Source organism: Cervus canadensis, chromosome 2 (genome assembly GCF_019320065.1).
Source record: "Cervus canadensis isolate Bull #8, Minnesota chromosome 2, ASM1932006v1, whole genome shotgun sequence".
NCBI classification, from domain to species: Eukaryota; Metazoa; Chordata; class Mammalia; order Artiodactyla; family Cervidae; genus Cervus; species Cervus canadensis.
In genome coordinates, this window is record NC_057387.1 from 55,534,549 (window position 1) to 55,557,845 (window position 23,297).

The 23,297-nt window shown below is 37.8% G+C and overlaps 1 protein-coding gene across 3 annotated transcripts in view; it reads left to right on the top strand.

The window, feature by feature from the left end:
* Nucleotides 1-23,297, top strand: part of DDAH1 (dimethylarginine dimethylaminohydrolase 1) — a 147,591-nt gene that overhangs the window by 83,075 nt on the left and 41,219 nt on the right. For all 3 annotated transcript variants that reach the window (XM_043460790.1, XM_043460789.1, XM_043460791.1), the window contains exon 2: nucleotides 23,098-23,197. In XM_043460790.1, the coding sequence (XP_043316725.1) occupies nucleotides 23,098-23,197 (100 nt within the window). The remainder of the gene's footprint in view (nucleotides 1-23,097; nucleotides 23,198-23,297) is intronic.

The window sequence follows — 23,297 nt, forward strand, 5'->3', positions numbered from 1 at the left end:
CGGAGAAGGCGATGGCACCCCACTCCAGTCCTCTTGCCTGGACAATCCCATGGATGGAGGAGCCTGGTAGGCTGCAGTCCATGGGGTCACTAAGAGTCAGACAAGACTGAGCGACTTCACTTTCACTTTTCACTTTCATGCATTGGAGAAGGAAATGGCAACCCCCTCCAGTGTTCTTGCCTGGAGAATCCCAGGGACGGGGGAGCCTGGTGGGCTGCCGTCTATGGGGTCGCACAGAGTCAGACACGACTGAAGCGACTTAGCAGCAACAGCAGTTAAAGGAAAGATGAGTTCCATTAAAGTGTGCTGAATAAAGGGAACGAGAAAAAACAAGATTCAACAGTAGTGTAATAGTTAAGAGCAAGAGTCTGCTGTGACTCTGGAGGAAGACTCTTGCAAAAGTTATTTAAGCTCTCAGTGCCTCCATTTCCTTTTCTGTAGAATGGTGGTGAAAATAGCATATACTTCATGGATTTTTATGATGTTTGAGTATAAAGTCATCTAGGAGGAGTACTCAGAAGGGCACCATCAGTGAATGGTGCTATTGCAGCCATTGTTGTTGATGGGCATACAGTGCCAAGAACATGATGCCCTGCCCACTGCTCTGGGAGACAGAAGGTACAGCTCTGAACTATAACCAGCTTGTGACTTTGAATGGGAATTCAACTGGACCTCAGTCTGTCCATCTGTGAAAACGAGGGATTGGATAATTCTTTATAAGTTTCATTATAGCTGTTATTAATACCATTGTATGATGGTGTTGAGGCAGAAAGCAAAATTTACTGCAGATAAACCATAATGGAAATAATTTATTTACAGACAGTGGAGCAGTCAATGACATTTAACACATACCTGTGTGTCCTGCCTAAAGCAGGTTTTGTATTTAAAGTACATTAGGAAATTTAAATGTGGTAAAGGTAAAAAAAAAAAAAGACTTTTTTATTTAGAATTTTAATTGTGGATTATTCTAGTGGCTTTTTTCTGTTTACTTGTCACTATAAATTTTCTTCAGTCTCAGATAACTGTATGGATTCTTTTCCTATTATGTTTGGCTTAGTGAAGTCACAGAATAGCTGTCTGTTATGTTTACTTCATTTACAAGAATAGGGTGTTTCATTTGCCAGAGTTTTTACTTGTTAAAAAAAATCACAGGCTCCATAGACAGAGTACTAATTTATTGTTTTTTGGTAATCCATCTAGAACAGATACAATCCTCTTCCCATTAGGTTACTAGAAAGTTTTATTAAAGTGGACATGCTAAATACCTAAAGCTAAGATTTGCATTTGTCATATTTGGAGAAAAGGTTATGAGAAAGCAGCCTTTAAGAAGAGAAGATACCAAAGTACTTCTTCTTAAAAGCTTACACTTGTTCTAACACTTTGCCTTTAACAAGGGAGAGTTTATTCACCCTCATTAACTTCTTTTACCCCTTTGTGGTTTCCAGAATCTGACACCCACCCATATGTACTGAACAAAATCATTTTTAACTTATGTTTTTTATAAATTGCAATATGCAGGCTATTTTTGAAATGATAGGATGGAGTCCAATAAGTTACCTGTAAAAATCAGTCCAACTACCTTACTAACTCATATTCATGCTGAAAGCCTTCTTCTTATGCCACATGTTTTGTATTCCTTTAGATATATTTTCAAAATATTCAGCTATCAGAAGTTAGAAATCAAATACAAAAGCTGTGTCAGTTTATATTTTGTATTTTCCAGTTTTTTTTTGCATGCTATCTTTAAATATATTAATGAAGAGGAAGAGAAGTTATCAACTCTGGAAGCCAAATATCCAGTCTTCAAACAGACTACTCAAAAATCCTGCTTAAATGTATACACACATGTGTGTGTTTGTGTGTGAGTGTGTGTATGTGTGTGTGCATGAAAGAGAGAGGCAGACAGGGGCAGAGAGAGAGAGATTCTACTTTATTAAAGAACCTTTTAGGGAAATTTGACAGACACTATGAATATCTTTGATTTTCAATTTTTTATAAGTTCAAAAAATTGAAAAATACCTGGACCATTAACTCTACATTATGTGAAAACCTCGAAAAATGTTACTGCCTGCATAATGTTACATAGGACTATAGTCATCACACTTGTCTTCCAGCACCAAGCCACATTTATTCTGTGGTCTTTGGTTTCATCAGATAGCAAATACTTCCTCATTTGATGCCATGAAAAGTGAAACCCTAGACAATGTGAAAACTTTAGATAAAACCTGGTTATCTGTACTTGAGTCTAGGACAATTTAAATGTCTATATATATGTAATCAATAGGATATTTATTAATTTCAAACTAAGAAACAATTTTTATTGGTAGCCTTATCATTGACTTTTTGTCTTGAAAACATTTCTACTGAGTCAGGTATTTCACTATGCTATAAATAAGGGACCTTGGGTTCTAGTCATGCTTTTGTCCCTGTAAATGGGTTAAGTTACCTAAACCTAGTAGGACTTGGTCCCCTGATCCGTATGACTGCTAAGATTTCTTCTGATCTTAATATCCCTTGATTCTATGAGTTATATATCCTTTCTAGCTTCTTTTCATTAAATTATCCAGTCCAGAAATTTGCCAACATGTTTATCTGCACCTAGCTTTGACATCTATAAGATGATCAAAAAATATTTGTTATAGGTAACTGTGTTTTGCTATTTCTGATGGGTTGTGAAATTACTGTAATTTCACAGCTTTTTATATTGGACTATTATTCATTTTTATTTTTGTTGAATGATATTATTGTTGTTTTAACATTTATTTCTTCTCTACTATGGCTTGTGCATGATTTCGAATTGATTTTTATCTGTTCTCACTAAGGTGTGTCACAGGGAAGCTGCAGGAAAAATTCTTTCACTACACCTAATCTTAGTCACTCTAAAAAGATAGACACAAATATTTTGATGATCATAAAATAATCCAGAAAGTGGATTTTACTTTTATTCAGCTTGACTTTGCTGATAGGGGGAAAAAACGCATTTTGATTACATTGGCAGGTTATTTTAAACTAGTTGCTCTATGGAAAGAAATACTGCCTCAACTCTACCCACTGAAAAACTGACTGGTTAGAGACAACATTTTGGTACCAAAGTGTGGGGAGACCTGTACTTTCTTCTAAGGCTTTTACTTGGATATACCAAATTAAAAAAACACACAAAAACAATTGCTTCCTATTTGATTAAAGAATTTTAAAATTAAAGCATTTGTTCCCTTAACATTAGTTTTTACCATCATACATTTTCAACTGATCTTTAAATAGAAAATAAATTATTTAACTAAGTCAGTCATCAGGTAGACAGTATAGATAGTGTGTTAGTTCTTTTAAAAAAAATGCCTAATTCTATGGGATATATATTCAGCCTCACATATTTTCAGTATTTAACACTAATACCACAGTGGCTTAATATATCATTTGTAATTGAGAGACATTTAATTAGTTATGCTAATAAAAAGCAAACTTTAGAGCATTTAATCCATTGTGTATTATTATTTGTTTTGAGAGACTAACTCAAGATTTATAGGGTTTAATTTGCACCTCAGAATAAATGAAGGGAAGAGAAGCCAAAACTTCCCTGGTGTTGAGGAAAAACCTTTGCTTTCTAGTTTCCTATGAAAGGCAGTACTGTTCACCACCATTAGCATAGGGGAAGTAGGACCCTGCCATTCCGTACTTAAGCTTGTTTTTATTTTTAAGGAATGTCGGAAAATTGTGGAAATGAATGTTTTTTCTTTTCTTTTTCCTTAATACCTCATGGATCCTGACCTTTTCCTTTAAACTGGTTTAGTATGTGTTTCCTTTAAAATTGGTCACTGATCCAAAAATAAGTTTGATTTTCCTTTTCCATGATCTTCTTTAAAGAATTCTGTTAACAGCATACTAAACTGGATTACAAACTTACTGAATAAGTGCTTTAATGCACAGCAACCTTGGAATAAAGGACACAGAAAGAGTAATGCTGCACAGAAGAGATTGGGTGAGTTGTTATAAAGGAAAAGAATGCAACTGTATGGCTGATGTGATCAACATCTAGTAGGTTTATTAGCAATTTAATGGAATATGTTTATTCAGGCACAATAATGGCCTCAGTTGAAATGTCTGCTATGCTCTTTTTCCCATACACTTTGGAATGAGTTGAATGTGACAGTTGAGCTTTCAACAACCTTCATGAATTTTAAATCCTGTTTAGTCATAAAATGGGATACATGGTATGTAGTTGGAATGGACAAGGAGTTGGCAGCTTTATCAGATATCATAGGATATCAGGTGTCTTCAAGATAATGAGGAATTGGATTCACCAAGTGCTTTCTGGGTCTGTTCTATGTACCCACAAGGAACAGAGGATCTCTCTTTGTCCAACATTTAATAATCAATCATTGTGAGTCTTGAATTCTTGAACCAGCCTGTGGTTCAAAAACTTAAAACTGTATCATCACAGAAGAAAATATTTACTGATGTCTCAGAACAAATTTTTTTTTGGCAAATAAATATTTCTATTTTTTTATTTCTCTTATCTGATTAATCAGATTAATTCAAAGAACTACACTGCAAATTGTGACATAACTTTGTATCCTCAAATTTTAGCACATATCCTAATTGATTCTGAAGCATCTCTTTAAATGTTTTATAAAGTTTCTCTCAAATTATCTTTTGTTGGTGTTGTTCAGTCACCAAGTTGTGTCCGACTGTTTGCAACCCCATGGACTGCAGTACATGCGGCCGGCCTCCCTGTCCCTCACCATCTCCCGGAGTTTGCCCAAGTTCATATCCTTTGACTCGGTGATGCCATCTTACCATCTCCTCCTCTCTCACCCTCTTCTCCTTCTGCCTTGAATATTTCCCAGTCTCAGGGTCTTTTCCAATGAGTCGACTGTTGCCGTGAGAGTCCCATGAACTGTATAAAAAGGCAAATTTTCTTACCACCATAAAAATCTTAATCTTTGATTAGGGTTAAGTTTTGAATTAGTCTGAAATTCAATACAAAGAGCTTTATTTATTATATTTGGAATTACCTAAGAACAAAAGACTTTTTAGAAGAGAGTTTTTCAGTAAGTCCACTTTAAAGCAATCTCAATTTAAAGTGTGAATGTATTTTTAAATTACCTTATAATAATGCCCCGTGTTTTACTTAAATGTGGGATATGTGTTCTTATAGTATAATTTTATAGATGAGCAAAAATATATTCTCATAAACATATTTAGTAGGAAATTCTGGGAGTTTATGTGCCAAATTATTAACAGTGATATCTATGCATGGTTTGGGGGTTACAAAGATTTTTAATGGTTTTATTTTTACTTATTTGTACTTTCTGAAGGAAAGTTATGACCAACCTAGACAGCATATTAAAAAGCAGAGACATTACTTTGTCAGCAAAGGTCCATCTAGTCAAAGCCATGGTTTTTCCAGTGGTCATGTATGGATGTGAGAGTTGGACTATAAAGAGTGCTGAGCACAGAAAAATTGATGCTTTTGAACTGTGGTGTTGGAGAAGACTCTTGAGAGTCCCTTGGACTGCAAGGAGATCCAACCAGTCCATCCTAAAGGAGATCAGTCCTGGGTGTTCATTGGAAGGACTGATGTTGAAGTTGAAACTACAATACTTTGGCCACCTGATGTGAAGAGCTGACTCATTTGAAAAGACCCTGATGCTTGGAAAGGTTGAGGGCAGGAGGAGAAGGGGATGACAGAGGATGAGATGGTTGGATGGCATCACCAACTCAATGGACATGAGTTTGGGTAAACTCCGGGAGTTGGTGATGGACAGGGAGACCTGGCTTTCTGCGGTTCATGGGGTCGCAGAGAGTTGGACATGACTGAGCAACTGAGCTGAACTGAATCTGTACTTTCTAATTTTTCTACATCGAATGTGTAGGATTGGATGTGCTATGTTTTTCACTTTGTCTGTAGAGATTAGTCTTTAAAGAGACACCTCAGAGAGTTGATATATATTCCCCACAGGTAGGAAAATGCCATGGACCAGAGTCTAGGTGATCTTGAGAGCCAGCAACTGAGCAACAAATTGTTTAGATATGGAACCCAAAGAGTGCTACTGTGTTGGTCATAATTGCACTGCCAGAGTTTGTGGAAGTGTTTGCATGGGCTAGAAACGGGTCATGCAGGAGTGAAAGCTGTGCTGGGTCTTCTTCAAGTTCTATATGGAGGGATATCCCAAGGAAGCAAGAAGACCCCAAAAGTGAGAGCCTGGATGGAGTGAGCTACAGATGAACCCGGGGCTGATATCCCAAGCCAAAAAGACTCCTGCAAGATAGCTACTACCATCCCACTCTTCCTTATCTAAAGTCACATTAATTTGAGGTGTTTAGAATAATAGAAAATGTGCATCTGAATCTATTTGCTTTGGGAGCCAGAATGGGCGATGGTTACTATAGTTGTTGGTAGTAGATGAAGCTTTAAATGTTTAAGTATTCCTCAGCTTCTTCTACTAGTGACACAACAACCATTATTCACCAATCATAGCTCTTTCATTTTTGCACATTTTTAAGTCTTTATTGACAATCATACTTCTAAAACTTGTTTTAATCTAGTTTTCACTAGTCTTTTAACTGCTAAATTTATCCACATTCTTCTTGTTCTTAAAGAATCTTTTAGTTTTTCCCTGGTTATTTATAAGGATGCTCTTCAATTCATTGCATAAATACTCAATAACATTGATCACTGATGAGGTGATAAGTTAAACTGTGCTCTGAAGACCTGAAAGAGTTAATCTACTTTTCAAGGCTCTGAGGTACTATCGGGAAGAAACTGAAGCAACAAGAAAACCTGGCTAACTATATAATGTCGATAAGAAATACTAAGGGAGTATATTTGCATAATTCTAAAATGCATTCAGTTTAGTTTTGAAAGCATAAACAGCACTGTGTTTACAGAGACTGATTTCAAGATTTGAGCATCAGCTTCTGTGATATTAAATTTAGTTCAGATACATCTGAACACTTGACAAACTATTCCCACTGTTAGAGTGGTTTTTGGCTAACAAAGTGTATGCTTTGTTAGACTATAAGCTTTGTACATTTTATAATGAGCACATTCCTGTTGTGAAATGGAATGCATCTGATCCATAATAAATCTGGTTGAGAGACAATGGAACCTTGCCAGCTCAGCTCCAGTTCAAGGAAAAAAACAATAAATAGGGACAATGCCATTTCTGAGAATATTTCATCATGCTTTGTCTCGTAAGAAGAGAATCTGATGGTATTAAGGTTATGGTACTATGAGAATTACTCAAAACCAAGTCCCTTCTGTGTTACGGAAGGAACTAGTAGCTAGTCCTCAAATGAATGTTTTATTTTAGTTAATACTTAGTAACAAATTAGAAGCAGAAATAAACCTTTGAGGGGGAAAGGGAGAAAAACTGTAAGGGCAAGAAGATTACCATATTTTTCTAAAGCAATTTGGAAAAGGCAAAACTCATTAGCTAGACAATAATTAGTTTTCCTTGGTAAAACATTGACTGGAATGTTTCTGTTAGGAAAATATTATCAGTCTGTTCCAGTCTCAGTCCAGCTAAGGATGCCCAGATTTGATAACAGAGAAGAGAAATTACTCACTATTTTTATTACCATCATGTTAGAATGTGGACAACCGTCAAAAACAAGAACAATTTCTTGAAGCTAGCCATTTCATACAACTACTGTGGGAAATAAGCCTTTACTCAGTGTCCATAAGCATACAAATATTCAGCTGATGGCTTTTCACTTTTGTGATTTAAATAGGTTCCAAAAGAAGCAAATGTTTAACATATGATAAAGGGTGAATATTTGCCACACTATAGCCCAGAATCCAAAGACCTTTTCTAAGAATGAATTGGTATCTCCTCTGTTATCCTTGCTGGAGCCTGTCACAGCCATCTTTAATGAAGGCTGAAATCACAACACACACACACAAATCAAGACTCAGGAGGAAAAAAAAAAACTAGCATTCCAAAAACCATCCTGAATAGTGTGTTCAAACACTGGGCAATGTGCTGCAGTCAAAAAAGCACCAACTTGAACCAATTGTGAAGAAAGCTTGTTTCAATTGGTTAAAAAAAATAGTCAATGTATGACAAAACAGTATTTTTTAAAGAAAATGCAGCCTTACTGATTTTTAGCACATACAGCAATCATTACATATCTACTAATGAAGGATTTCTCTCAATCAAGAAAGAATTTTAGTAAATCTAGTTGAATAAGGGAATAAAAATGTATTTTAATTGGCACAGCAGCATTTATTCAGCCCATGGTGCTATAGTGCAAATATAGTGTAGACTAACTCATCTAAACCATGTTTGAAAGTTGTTCTTCTTATAGCCTTGTATACTCTATTTATTTACTTAATGAACTTTGCCTTGTCTGTTCAAGTGATCATAATTTCAAAATTGAAGGTTTCTGAATGAATAAAGTCATATACTACTACTATGTTGTGTAGCTTCCACAAAATTGAATTTAACAAGAAAATGGACAGGCAACTGAGAAGTAACACTTGAAGACTCTACATACCTACTACATCTGGAAAGTTCATTGCAATCCATTTATGAGTTTCCAGACCTTTAATCCTGGTTCTGTGTAATCATAATGAGTATGCATAAAGCAGGGCTTTGCTGCCAGAGGGAGGTTTTTCTAACTATTGCAGCAAATAGCTACCATACCTTGTAACAGCAGTGGATCTAAATATCTCTTGGAGTCTCTTGCTTGGAATGCTGTTAGGAGGAATTGTCACCTCATTTCCTGCAGGATGGAGTTTGAGATATAGTTCTCATGTTCCTTAGTTTTAGATTTTATGTCACTGACTTCAAGTCTTATTTCCAGTTCCGACTACTCTGCAGAAGTCTAGATCAATATATTCAACTGTGTTGTCCTCTCTATTTGAATATCTAGAAGGCATTTCAATTTCAACATGGCCAAAACAAAACTTGAATTTTCTCCCAAACTTGCCCTTGTTCTCTACAGTTTCCTCTATATAAAAATTCCTACCACCATTTACCCAGTTGATCAGGACCAAAATCTGAGTCATTCTTGACTCTTCCCTTTCCTTCACCCCCGCATCTAATCCACCAGCAAGTCTTGTCAGCTCTCCTTAAAAACATATCTCTAATCCAGCCACTATTCTTTTTCTTCACTATCATCACCCTTGTTCAAACCACCATTATCTTTCACTTGGTCTACTACAACGGTCTCTTAACTAATTTCCCTGTATCATCTTGCCTTGCAGTCCATTTTCCACAAAGCAGCTAGCCAGAATTACCTTTGTAAATGAAGTCATGTCACCCCCCTCCCTCAAATTTCCAGTGGCTTCTGATAACACTTAAAATTCCAATCCTTTTTGCTGGTTTACTAAGTTCTATGTGATCTGTCCCCATCCTATATCCCCTTGCTGCATATCTAATACCTTCCTGCATTCATTTTCTAGAAATACAATAGCAAAGTACCATAGACCAGGTGGTATAAATAACAGAAATTTATTGGTAAAGACTCTGCTTGCAATACAGGAGACACAGGTTCAATTCCTAAGTCAGGAAGATCCCCTGCAGAAAGAAATGGCAACCCACTCCAGCATTCTTGCCTGGGAAATCCCATGGACAGAGGAGCCTGGTGGGCTACAGTCCCTGGGGTTGCAAGAGTCAGACATGACTTACTGACTAAACCACCACCACCACCACATTTTCTCACAAACTTGCAGGCTAGAAGTCTGAGATTATGGTATGAGCAGGGTTGACTTCTTGACAAGCAAATGGCCACCTTTTCCCTCTGTCTTCATCGCATCCTCCCTCTGTATCTGTCTGTGCTCTAATTTCCTCTCCATGTAAGGACTCCAGTCATATTGGATTAGGGCTCACCCTAGTAAGCCCCAATCAGTTTAACTTAATTACCTCTTTAAAGGCCCTGTGTTCAAAGAGTCATATTCTCATGTTAGGACTTCAGCACATGAATTTGGGAGGGAGCCACTTCAGCTCATAATACTTGCCCTATTCATAGTCCCACACTGACTATCTTTCTGTTCTGTTCTGTTTCTTGAATAAGTCACACGTGCTCCCACCTAAGGGCCTTTGCATTGCTTTTTGTTGGAACATTCTTCTCGCTGTTGGTCCTTTAGGTCATTTAGATGTCAGTATGCATGTCACATTTTTAGAAAGGTATTTTTAGCCTCCCAATCTATAGTAACTACCACTTATTTTATATATCATGTCCAGAGAATTAAATCTCTGCATAGTATCTACCTCTACCTAATATTTTTCTGTTTGTTATTTCTTGTCGATCCCTCCATATCCCTGCCAGAATACACACAAGGATTTTATCTTTTCACTGATGTATTTTCAAGGCCTAGAATAGTGCCAGATGTGTTTTAAAATGTTGAATAGGTACTTGTTGAATGAACTGATAAAAGAATCAATTTACTGGAGAAGGTAAAGAGAAGAGTTAATGATTACTGTGACAAATAGACCAAGGGGGTAGTCTCCTCACTCTGGGGTCTTTAGAAATAAAGGTGAATCTGCTTACCTTTGAAAAGAGTGAGAGTTGTCTAGAAGAAGTTACCCCACCTTGCAACTGTGCCTTGGTTAAACAAAATGAATGTTTTAAACTTAGGCGTAAATTTGTTATAACATTTCTAGAAGTCATGTCTACTGTAACTTTCAATATTGTTCAGCTGTTCTTTCAGTGAACATATAGAGAGTCTATTGGGGCCAGACCTTTTGTTAGTAGAATGCCCCAAGGAACATGGGAGCATACAGAAGGCATATCTAATGCAGCCAGGGCTTGCAGCTGGGGCGGGAGCAGGGGTCTGCTGGCAAGCTTCTGAGGCAGCTTAGTACCTACAATGTATGAATTGTGTATTGGACATTCAAAATATTTCTCATACTTTCAGTCTGTTTGCCTTTATAAATGGCAACATGCAGCTTCTCTGAATTCATAGAAAGTTATGGGCACTTCAAGCTTGATGTCTGGTGCTTATTTTGGATGGTGTGCACAGCAAATTTTTATGCTTCTCAACTTTCGGGAAAATTAGTTTAAAATTTTAGAAACTTGTCAGTTCTCTAGTTTTTAACATACTAAATCGTGCAGGCCCTTTGGTAGCTGACACTTATTTCCCTTTGGTATTTGGTGATAAATCATATTTTTATTTGTTCTCTGCAGACAGAGTTTCAGTGGCTCTTAGAAACTCAATACACGTACTGTGTCAGTATCGTCAACAAGGAAATGGACCACTTGAATGAGTACATTATATCAAGAGAGTGACAAGACCAGCAAGAGCTCCTGCTTTGCTTTTCATTTAAAAACTACATGTTGTGTCCAACCTTCTTCCCCAAAACTGTCTTGCTGTGATATCTTAATGCATGGGCCTTTGAAAATCTAGAACTTTGCTGTTATGTCTTCATGTTCTCTCCAGATAATGACAGGGATCTTGCCCAGTTTTCTTCAGAGCTATTTTTGTTTGTCCTGTGTACTCTGACCCCACTGGGTTTCTTTCTGTATTTCTATCTAACCTTCCTATTCACATTCCTCCAGACCTAAGTCCTGGTTCAGAGATGAGAGTGCTGACCATTAACTTCCAACTCTGACATATGGAGCTATAACAATTATGCTTTATCTACAGATTAAGGCAATTTAATACTTCCTGGGGTACTTTTCACTTTACAAATTATTTATAATCTTCTGTTTTCTATAAGCACAGTGGTCTTCAGGTGATAAGTGACATTTGATCAACATGCTTATCAGCCAAGATAGTGGGTACCATCAGTTACAATAGCATCTATATATTGTGTCATTTGTTGAATGGCAAGTCATGGCGTAGTCCTAGAGAAAGAAAACTCTTCCATTAGTAGTTGTTTCTACATCAGAATTTAATGAGTTTTGTAGTTTTATCTTGTTATGGACTCTTTAGCTACTGCTTATCAATTTTGTTATATAAGCAAATGAGTTTCTTTTAGCTGCAGCTAAGAGAAAACTCAAATCAAATTAAGGAAATAAAGAATCGAATGTGTCAGAACTCCAGGAGTTTCAGGTCCATTCATCAGCTCACAATGTCATCAAGGATCCAGGCTCCTTCTGTCGCTCTGTCCTGTCATGCTAGGTGATATCATGTTGTCAGACCAGTCCAGTTCCAGGTACCATACAGGACAATGTACCATACAGAAAGAAGTGGGATTATGTTTCTTTCTATGTCTCCAGAAACTCAACAGACTTCTCCGCCATGGCTAAAAGTAGGTCATTTGCACCAGTCCCTGCTAAGAGGGATGGAACTGCCATGACTGAGACTAGGAGATACCTGAAGGGATGTGGCATAATTAACTGAGATAATCTATGTAAAACCATTTACCACAATGCCTGGGACTTAGAGCTTAATAAATTTTACTTAATGATGAAAGTTAGGTCTGTGGCATTTAACTTCTAAGAGTGCCAGAGTTGAGTAGTTAAGAGATAGATTTCTCAGACCTGATGATACTTATTCTGTGTTTTAGAGAGAGATGACAAGGATCACTTGCATGTAGTGAGCACCTGGAAAGCCCATCTACAGTGCTGGCTTGTGGGACCAAACCTCAGATTTTTAGAAAGAACATATAGAAAGACCCTATTCATAGGAAGAGACGTGGGCACGTTATTAGAACAGGACTCCAGGGAAAAGAATCAAAAAGCAGTACCTAGGTATATAGTCTTAAATGGGACAAAGCATAAAGAAAGAGTTAATATTACATCCCAGAGCATTTACCTGGAGCTTGTTAAATCCTCCTTTTTCAGGTCATGATTGATCCTGGGGATTGGGTAGGAATGAACCCAAAGTTGATGAAATCTCCTATACTTTATATGGATATGAGCAAGCACACAGAAGTTAGCATCAAAGCAAGGCCTGACATCTGTCCTTATACAGGAAAGGCATTATTCTACATAGTATAATTATTCTCCCTGTTGGCAGGTAAAAAACAGTACTTTGGGTTACTAAAAATAATAATAATAAAATATAAGTATCAAAAGTTAGCATTAAGACACACACACCTTATTTTCTAGGAACAGTTTTTCCCCACTGCAGCAGAATCCTTCCATTCACCTCTGAGGTTCCTATCCTAGGATCTTTCAATCCACTTTTAGTTCAGTCTTATCTTTCCCCTGTATCCATATACCCAACTTCTTGCCTTTCTTCTTCTTGGCTGTGCAGCTTATGAGCTCTTAGTTCCCCGACCAGGATGAAACCTTGCCCCTGCAGTGGGAACTTGGACTCCTGAATATTGGACCACCAGGGAAGTCCCCAGACTCTTGCTTCTGATTGAATTTGATTAAATACTAGAATACTTTACTCATAAATAACCATCTGGGGTGTTTTCAGTAAACTCTCTAGGGGGTAAACAGAATTACAGTTAGAGTCACATTTATGAATGCCAAAAATTGTTTTGAGACTACAACTGTTAGAAATCTCGAGCTGGAAATGATCTCATTCTTAAGCTCTGCCCTCTCATCTTACAAATATGGAAACCAAGATGTTAAATATCCTGGTTAATTTTAGAATTTGTCACTGGAAATAATCCAGTAAGTTTAGAAATCTAAGAAATCAATGGGGGAAAATGCAGTGGATATTTAAAAATATTATTACAAAGGTTCAGTAAGAGAGACATGAACTAGGTGGTTATAAAACTTTCACACATACATCCTATAAATATTATGAGTTCCCAGAATAATCACAGGACTAATGACATCTATTTGACTGATAAGTTTTGAAGATTTTAATGTATTAAGTAATTTTCAGTTCTACTGACCATTTTCCTAACACAGTAAGCCTTTCCTTAATTTTTCATAGACGAAGTTGAGCTGTTTACAATCTAAGGATCATCCAGAAACCTTTCTGTTTCTAAAGAAGAATTCCAGATGACCCTCCAGCAGGAACAGATTGCTGTTATGATTTTGATTTCTTAGCTTAAATGTTACTTCCTCAGAGTGACCTTTCTTGACCTACTGAATCATGTACCCCCCTTTATTTCTCAAAGCACACAATTGTTTCCTCCAATATCCCTTATCATAATGTGTAACTCTTTAACATGTATTACCCTAAGGGCACTAGATAGCAGGGATCATGTCCTGTTTTTGATGGCCACTGATCACTGTCTCTCATGGTGCCTAGCTCACAACACACACTCAATATTTACTGAACAAATGAAACAAAATAAGATTGGAATGGCCCAAGGCACAGTTTTGCTTTGTATTGCTATTTACATATTTACTTTTACCATTTTAATTTTTATGAGCATGTATTAGATTTGTAATGGAATTGCAACTTGTTTTCTTCATTTAAAAATTTAATTGTGTAAGATTTCAATAAATAATAGATTAAGGAGAGCTTCCCTGGTGGCACAGTGGTAAAGAATTTACCTGCCAATGCAGGAGACACGAGTTCAATCCCTGATCCGGGAAGATCCCACATGTCGCAGAGGAATTAAGTCCATGCGCTACAACTGCTGAGCGGGAGCACCAACTACTGAGCCCACAAACCACAACTATTGAAGCCTGTGTTCAAGCCCCACAACAAGAGAAGCCACCACAATGAGAAGCCTGCATACCACAACCAGAGAGTAGCAGCCACTCACCGCTGCTAGAGAAAGCCCCACACGGAAGTGAAGACCCAGCGCAACCAAAAATAAATAAATAAATAAATCTTTTATAAAAATAATGGATTAAGGAAACTAACGGGTCTGGAATCCTAAATTTATTTAAATCATTATTTTCTTGGGAATTTCTTAGGAACATTGTAAGAATACTGGAGTGGATTGCCATTTCCTTCTCCAGGGGATCTTCCCGACCCAGGAATTGAACCCAGGTCTCCTGCATTGCCAGCAGATTCTTTACTGACTGAGCTATGAGGGAAGCCCTTTTAAGAACTAGTACACCATATTCTGAACAACTTGTAAATGAACATTTAGTTCAACATTTTGCTTCAGATCTAAGCCTTTTTAAATACATTTTTAAAAATTTGGGATTCTCACTATAGTTTTCTATTGCTATCATAAACATAGCATTAAAAGAACACCCATTTATTATCTCACAGTGTTTATAAGTTGGAGGTCTGGGCACCGTGCGCCTGGTTGTCAGCTGGACTGTATTCTCACCTGGAGCTTAGGTCTTCTTCTAGGCTAATTCAGAATTCTGTTGTTGACAGAATTCAATTCCTCAGATTGCAGGACTAAGGTCCCTGACTTTTTGCTGGTTAGCAACTGGGAGTTGCTCTCAGTTGCTAGAGGCCACCTGTAGGCCCCCTCCATAGGCAGTTCCCAACATGGCTGTTTGCTTTCTTTCAGAATAGTAAGAGAACATATTTCTGACTTCCTCCATCTCTGACCTTTAAACCCTCTTTTAAGGGTTCACCTGATTAGATCTGGCCCATCCAAGATAATCTCTGTTTTGAGTAACTCAAGTCAACTGATTAAGGACCTTGACTACATCTGCAAAATATCTTTACCTGCGCTGTGAAATGTAACTTAATCACAGGAGTGATAACTCACCATATTTGCAAGTCCTTTCGAAACTCAAAGGGAGAGGTTTACACATGGCATACACATCAGGAGGTGGCTGTCTTGGGTATCATCTTGGAATTCTTTATGGGAAGCCTACCATACTTCCCTGTGTGGCAGAAACCCTTCTCAGAAGCTCTCCAGATTGACTGAATTGGTTTGCAGTGTATCCACATGTCCATATGCTATTGTAATCTCACTGTAATTGAAAGATATTGCTGACTATTTAAAGATTTTTCTGCAACTAATTTCTCATAATCTAATCTAGAAATTGGAAGGATGAAGTAATGACTCCTCAAATTCATTAGCCTTAGTTGGTATACACTTAGGAAAGCAAAATTTAGGATCTTTAGAAATCAAAACCAAAGTTCACATTGCTAGAAAGTTGTACCTCTGTCCCTGCCCTCCTCCAGAATATCTTCGTCCACATTTTTTTTTAAAACAAATAGATTTAAGTGAATATATGTTCTGCCTGCAATGCAGGAGACCTAGGTTTGATCCCTGGATTAGGAAGATCCCCTAGAAGAGGGAATGGCAACCCACTCCAGTATTCTTGCCTGAAGAATTCCCATGGACAGAGAAGCCTGGCAGGCTGTAGTCCATGGGGTCACAAAGAGTTGGACATTACTGAGTAAATAAGCATACACAGCGCAATATGTTTTTATGAATATTATAGATTCTCACAGTCACTTCTAACATTAGCTTTCATTTGAATGCACAGTAGTTAGCTAAATTGTCTTTTGTTAGTGACAAATCATATAGGAAAGAACACAAACTTCAGAGTAAAGCTCTCAGATTTCAGCTCCACTGCTCTAAGACCCTGGGCAAGTCACAACTTTGCCTTGGCTTTCTCATCTGTAAAACAGAAACACTGTTACTACTTGTTTCACTGGATTAGAAAGGTTCAGTTCAGTTCAGTTCAGTTCAGTCACTCACTCAGTCTTGTCCGACTCTTTGCGACCCCATGAATCGCAGCACGCCAGGCCTCCCTGTCCCTCACCAACTCCCGGAGTTTATTCAAACTCATGTCCATGGAGTCGGTGATGTCATCCAGCCATCTCATCCTCTGTCGTCCCCTTCTCCTCCTGCCCCCAATCCCTCCCAGCATCAGGGTCTTTTCCAATGAGTCAACTCTGTAAATTCAATATGAGTTCTTAGTAGAGTGTGTGGCACATGGGAAGACTGTATGGATGTTTGCTATTATTATTGCTAACTAAATTCTTCCTAAGATCTTTGCCCTAAAATTAGAATGTAGAAGAGAATCTCAATATGTTTTTATTTAGAAATTTTTAAGCTTGAATCATTTAGTATATTAAACTCCTTTTTGATCTTTTTTTTTTTTTGGTGGTGGTGGTTTTGGTTAACTTTAGTAATTTCATTAGTACATGTGGAAAAGTTAAGGGATAAACCACTGAATAAACCTAAGGCATCCCAAAGTTGAAGGGTGGCAATTAAAATGCTGGCCATCCTTGCATCCTTGGTGAACATTCCTGCCGTGGTTTATAATCCTGTTCATGTTGTTTATTACCTCACACCTTAGCATCCTAGGGCCCTAACATACAGAAAAGTCATCCATCTCTAATGTGAAGAGATCATGGAATCCAGAGTAGACTTAAATGTACAGAGTTGGAAAAGAGAAGACATGAGCTCCAGTTCCAATGTGAGCTGCACTCTATGATAAGACCTCAGTAGAATCATGATCACGGAGTGCAGTGCAGGTGACCATGAATATGGGCATGGGCTCAGGAAACTTGACTCAAGTCAGTCAGCCTCCCTTAGCCTCGGTTTACTCGTATGTAAAATGGGTATATCATTGTGTAACCTTCCTACCTTTTGGAGTTATTCTGAGCATCACAACAAATATTCCATCTTACTGTCATTATACATTCATAAGGTACATCTTCCCCACTGGATAGCTAACTTCCTAGGGACAAGAACTATAGTTTTGTGAGGTTTTTTAATCTTTGCAAGCTGTTTTTTTTTTTTAAGTTGACATCCGCTAAGTGTTTGTTGAACTTGAAATGTTGATCAAATGAGAAAATACATGTGAAAGCATGATACGGACGTTAAGTATTGTTACAAAATCACCCAAATATGCTAGTTCAGGTGGCCACAGTGGCTGAAGATGTACTGATTAACAAAGAACATGAAGGTGGCATAAACAAATGAAGGTTTTTGTGTGACCAAGGACAACACAGTATAGCTTTGATGCAAGTTCCAAGCCAGCTGTGTCATGACAAGCCGAAGACATCACATCTGCTTCTTGAGTGACTTCCTCAGCAGTCACACTTAACATTGAACAGCAAAACAAAGTCAGTGACAAGTTGAGAAAATGAAACCATTTCACTACTAACAAAATTATGTTGCTGCTATTCAGTTCTTCAGAGCTAGACCAGGATGGCAGGATAATTTTAAAGTTCCCATAATATGATGAGTTCAAAGGGATTCAGAACATTTAAATGGATGGGCACTGAAAACCTAGTAGTAATGGTGTTGACAGCACTGCTCCCACCACAGGGCAGAACTATAGGTGACTGAGACCTGTCAGCTGCAGACAGGCCAATGCCAAGGGCCTCATTTGTAGTCAGAACATCTGGCAGCCCATTGAGCAGAAGCAGCTAAAGGAAAGTGGCTTGGCAAACAGAGGTGCAGTTCTTAATGGAGTGCGCCACAGAATGGTTCATCGGGCCTCATGAGCACAGTCACAGCCTCCGAAGGGAAGGTAGGAAACATTCACAGTGAACGTTGTTGAAAATATGCATCAAAGACAACTTTGGATAGGGCTAACTATCCAAAACGTTGGCCTCTAAGTAAAGAGTATTGCAATTAATTATGGTGTGTTGCAAACTATTCTAGAATACAACTTGCCAATAAAAATGTGTAAAGTTTTTTTTTTGTTTTGGTATTTTGTGTTTGGGTGAATTTCACAAGAAAAAAAGGAGAGTTAGGATCAGAATGTTTTATTTCATAATGAAAATTGTATGTTTTATTTTTATTTTTTTGAAAGAGAGCCAGAATCCAAAGTTCTCAGTTAATTTAGGGCAAAATAATAACAATACCAACTACTGGTTTTGCGCACAATGTGTCAGGTGCTGAACTTGGCACTGTCTGTATACTAGTTTGTTACTCACATAATCACCATTAGAGAGAACACATTATCCCACCAGCCAATTAGAAGACTTGGGCTCAGAGTCGTTAACTCAGCCCAAGTCATATTGCTAATAAGTGAAAGAGTGCCGTGCTTTGTCATCAGTCGTGGCCGACTCTTGTCAACCCTTTGGGTTGTAGCCCACAAAGCTCCTCTGTCCATGGGATGTTACAGGTGAGAATACTGGAATGGGTTGCCATTTCTCCTCCAGGAGATATTCCTGACCCAGGAATCGAACCCACATCTCCTGTGTCTCCTGCACTACAGGGGGATTCTTTACCCACGGAGCCATCGGGTTAGCTCAGTATATGATACAGCCTGTTTTCAAATCCTCACTTCTTGCCATCACCGTGAGAACCCAAGAGGAATGCAATGAGAAGGCAGGATGATGATGTGAACATGACAGGACAAATGAGGGAACAGAAATGAGGGCCATAAAAGAAAGTCAGAAGAGAGTAGAACAGAAAAGGTAAGAAAAGGAGACCAGGCATTAGGAAGAAGCAGAAATTCTTCAGACGAGCCCTTTTGAGTGTAATGGCTTCAATAACTGTAATCATCTGTACCATCGTGGCTGACACTCTTTTGAGTGCTGTGGAACATCTTACAGGACAAGCCCACTTCCCACCTCGTGTACCTCCAGAGGGCTATTTCAAAGCAGAGATTATGTAACAAATCTACCACATAGCCTGGCAACTTCCAGAAGCTGGAATGAAATCAAAACTGGATTGATTTAAATTTAAATGTGTCCTCAATGTTTGTGCCCTGACTTTACATTGGCTTTGCAGAAAAGACTAATTTTAATTCACTAGAAAGCAGATGGGATCTGTCATAGGGTGGTAAAACACAAGAAACTCATCCAAATGTAAGAGAAAGCAACAGCTTTTCTCTTGGAGGTCAGTTTCATAGTACAAGTGTTTGTCACTGGGTCCACACAGGCTGGTTTTCATCAAAATAGCAAAAGTCATACCTAGTATTATTGAGCAATTATCACATGCTGTTTTGCATGTATTTAATGTTGAGGAAGAGCCTAGGAAGTTGCCATTATTATGACTAGCCACCCATTTTAAAGATGAGAAAACTGAGGCTCAAAAGTTAAACAACTTAATGTCACCTGCTAGTAAGTTGCAGAACTGGGATTTTAACCCTATGCCCTGGATCATAACCCAGGAGTGAGGAGTGACTGTGAATGTGTAACCCAAGAACTCTACATTTTTTAACATTTATACTCCAGAAAAGAAAGGGGGTGAGGGAAGAAGAAAGGAAAGAGAATTACCTCAAATAGTGTGTGTTCAGCCATGTCTGACTCTTTGTGACCCCATGGGCTGTAGCACACCAGGCTCCTCCGTCCATGGGATTTCCTAGGCAAGAATACTGGAGTGGGTTGCCATTTCCTCTTCCAGGGGATCTTCCCCACCCAGGGATCAAATCCGTGTCTCATGTGTCTTCTGCACTGGTAGGCAGATTGTTTACCACTGAGCTACCTGGGAAGCCCCACCTCAAATAGTACCTGTTCTTGAAAGACATGTGGTTTGTATGATCGGAAGCAGCAAGTGTGGCCTGAACCCCCTGTGGCCAGGAAAGAAATCTGTCGCAAAGGGTGGGAGGAGAAAACATGGGGCAAAAAGAAACGAGAATATAAACTTTAAAAATAAAGAGATGGGGGAGTTGGGGGTGACTCAAGAGGGAGTTGATATATGTATAATTATGGCTGGTTTGTGTTGTATGGCAGAAACCGACACAACATTGTATGTAGAATGCATGTAGAATGAAAAGGGAAGAAGTTCTTATAAATTTTTTAGGATCAAGTATGAAAATAAGCTAGTTAAGTTTAAATTAAGGTTGTTTCTCTAATTTGCCATTTTTATTCCTAATTTCATGGGCTAAAGTGACCCATTCAACTCAACCTTTGGAACTAATACTGTTTGCTCTGACAGTTTCTCTCCATCCTGAGTAATGCTAATTTCCACTCTGCAAGTTTACTGTCTCAGTGAAAGGCGGTGTTGCTTGGTCTTTTTTTTTTCCTCTTGAAATTTAATTATGTCAACATTAAACACAGTCATGAAACCATAGACTGGGCAGTTTCTTGAAGGCTCATGGTTTGGACCTTTTCCACAAAAAATCCCACTTCTATAATTATATTTAGTGTTCTAACTACCTGAATAACTGGCTTGCTATGGGCCATGTGTCAGGGCAACTCTGGGTTTTGTTTGCAGTCAAATTTGTCTGCTTCATGGAACCCCTGTGCCAAGAGTGTGCGGTCCTGAATGGAGTTGAGCCTCTGGTTTTCTTCTCCAGAAATTTCACTGGGGTTAGCATTGCCCATCCGATGCTGTATTGTCCTGCAATTCTCAAACTGTTTACTTAATGTTTAAAACATTGCTTAACTTGTCCACACCCTTAACTCTAAAAGTAATAGTATCAGCTGTGTTTATGGTATGGACCTATCTTAATGACTTTGTGTGTATAGATACGACTGAATTTTTTTTTAAGTCCTTACACAAAAGTTTTTTTGTGTTGGTGCAGCTGTTTAGCTTTTAAGAAACCACATGCATTTTATCCTCTAAAAACGGTAATTTGAAAGATATAGGACTTAAAAGTGCAGTATTCCTGAAACTGGTATCTATTAGCCTCCCTACTTCTGTCTCTTTAAACTCTTCATTAAGAATTGAATAAAGTTCCTGAATTGAAATATTACATGTAAACTTTTCAGATCAAAAATACTTGTTATTGCTGAATTCCTAGTAGTCTTTGAAATGTCAACTTATAAGGGAAGCAATGGCATTCATAATAGAAACCAAAGGTAACAGTAGCTCAGTTCTCATGATTTCTTCAAACTCAGTGAATTTTCCATGGACACAGAGGCAGATGCTGGAAGAAAACAGTTGTGTGTTTTCCTGGGTTCACTGTAGCCCAACAAGTCATGGTAAATATTAGTTTGCTTCTTTCTTATGCTATAGCAACGATTCCACTTCCTGTTACATAGGAAAGCCTGATGTTAAAAGAAATCACTAGATGTATTTATTACATGAAGACCATTTCATCCGCGGAAATAATTTTTTATTGTTCTGAGTCACTCTATAGTTTGTGGAATTTTTACATGAGTTCCAAGACAAAGATGAGTGATATATTTATTTTATTTTGTATTTTCTTTAATTTTTTTTTTGACTGCATGAATGTCAGGCTTTCTGTCAAAGTATGTCCATGTTTTTATTACTTTAGAAGTTACTCTGCTGTATTTATGTCTCCTAAACTCTTCATTGACAATTCAGAATGTGTACTGGGCATGCTGTATTTTGGGAGAACTTTTGCTTTTCCCAGTGTCATGTGATCTCTTGTTTTTCCCTTGGTCCCTATTCATGTCTTCTCAATGTATGTCTTTACCATGTTAAAAGTTATACAGACTTCAGAAATATTTAAATTGTTTTGTTGAACTGTTGGAAGGACTTAAATTGTGAGCTTCAAAGGACATTTGTTATACCTTATATTTAACTCTTGTATTAAAGTAAATCTTACTATAAGTGCTCCCTAGTCCAGCCCGGAATATCTCTGTGCTTTAGACTGATCCCTGAAGTCATAGAAAGTCTCTGAAATTCACTTTCTGATATTCTTTGGTTTGATTACAATTATTGTATTTATTAACCACCTATAGAGACCTAGGTTAAAATTTAAATAACAGTTCATATTTACAGAGAAGCCTTAGATGTTCTGATATTTTAGCAAATATTTGAATAGAAAACAGCAACAGTCCAGTGGGCTGAGATTTCAAGTTATTGGTTATTGCCATTGATATTCCTTCCACATATTACTCTGTGTGTGCAATTCTTCCTGACTGACTTAAGATTTAAAATTAAATCTTGTCTTTTTCTGGCAAGTGTAGCTGGGTTAAGTATTCTGTCTCCCACATTTTTCAACTCCTGTACCCTAAGTAGTCACACTTACAACAATGTCCTCTAAGCAATCGATTCCAATAGACAAAAAAGAGAGAGATCCTAATATTGACTTGATTTTAGACCAGAAGGGGACAAAATAGACAGTTTCTAACAGATAATTTCTTCTCTTGCAAATGATCGTGGCTGGTTCAATATATACTACACGTACATACTCAAGAGCTTCCGTGGTGGCTCAGATGGTAAAGTGTCTGGCTGCAATGTGGGAGACCCGGGTTTGATCCCTGGGTCAGGAAGATCCCCGGAGGAGAAAATGGCAACCCACTCCAGTACTCTTGCCTGGAAAATTCCATGGATGGAGGAGCCTGGTAGGCTACAGTCCATGGGGTCGCAAAAAGTCGGACACGACTGAGCAACTTCACTTTCACTTTATATATTCACAAGAATATGCTTGTGTGTATGTCTTTGTGTGCGTGTGGGAGCATAATTCAGTGATCTGAAGTTTTAGATGACTGGTTTTCTTGTTAGAAAATGGTAAGAATATTAATCTGAATCATTTTATTTTCAACAGGTTGACATGATGAAAGAAGCACTAGAAAAACTTCAGCTCAACATAGTAGAGATGAAAGATGAAAATGCAACTTTAGATGGTGGAGATGTCTTATTCACAGGTAGAGTTGTATTTACTTTTTCCTATTTAAAAATATTTCTAATACCTTTTCTATATCCCCTTGCTTAATTATATGTTTTTATTAATTACCAAAGTAAAAG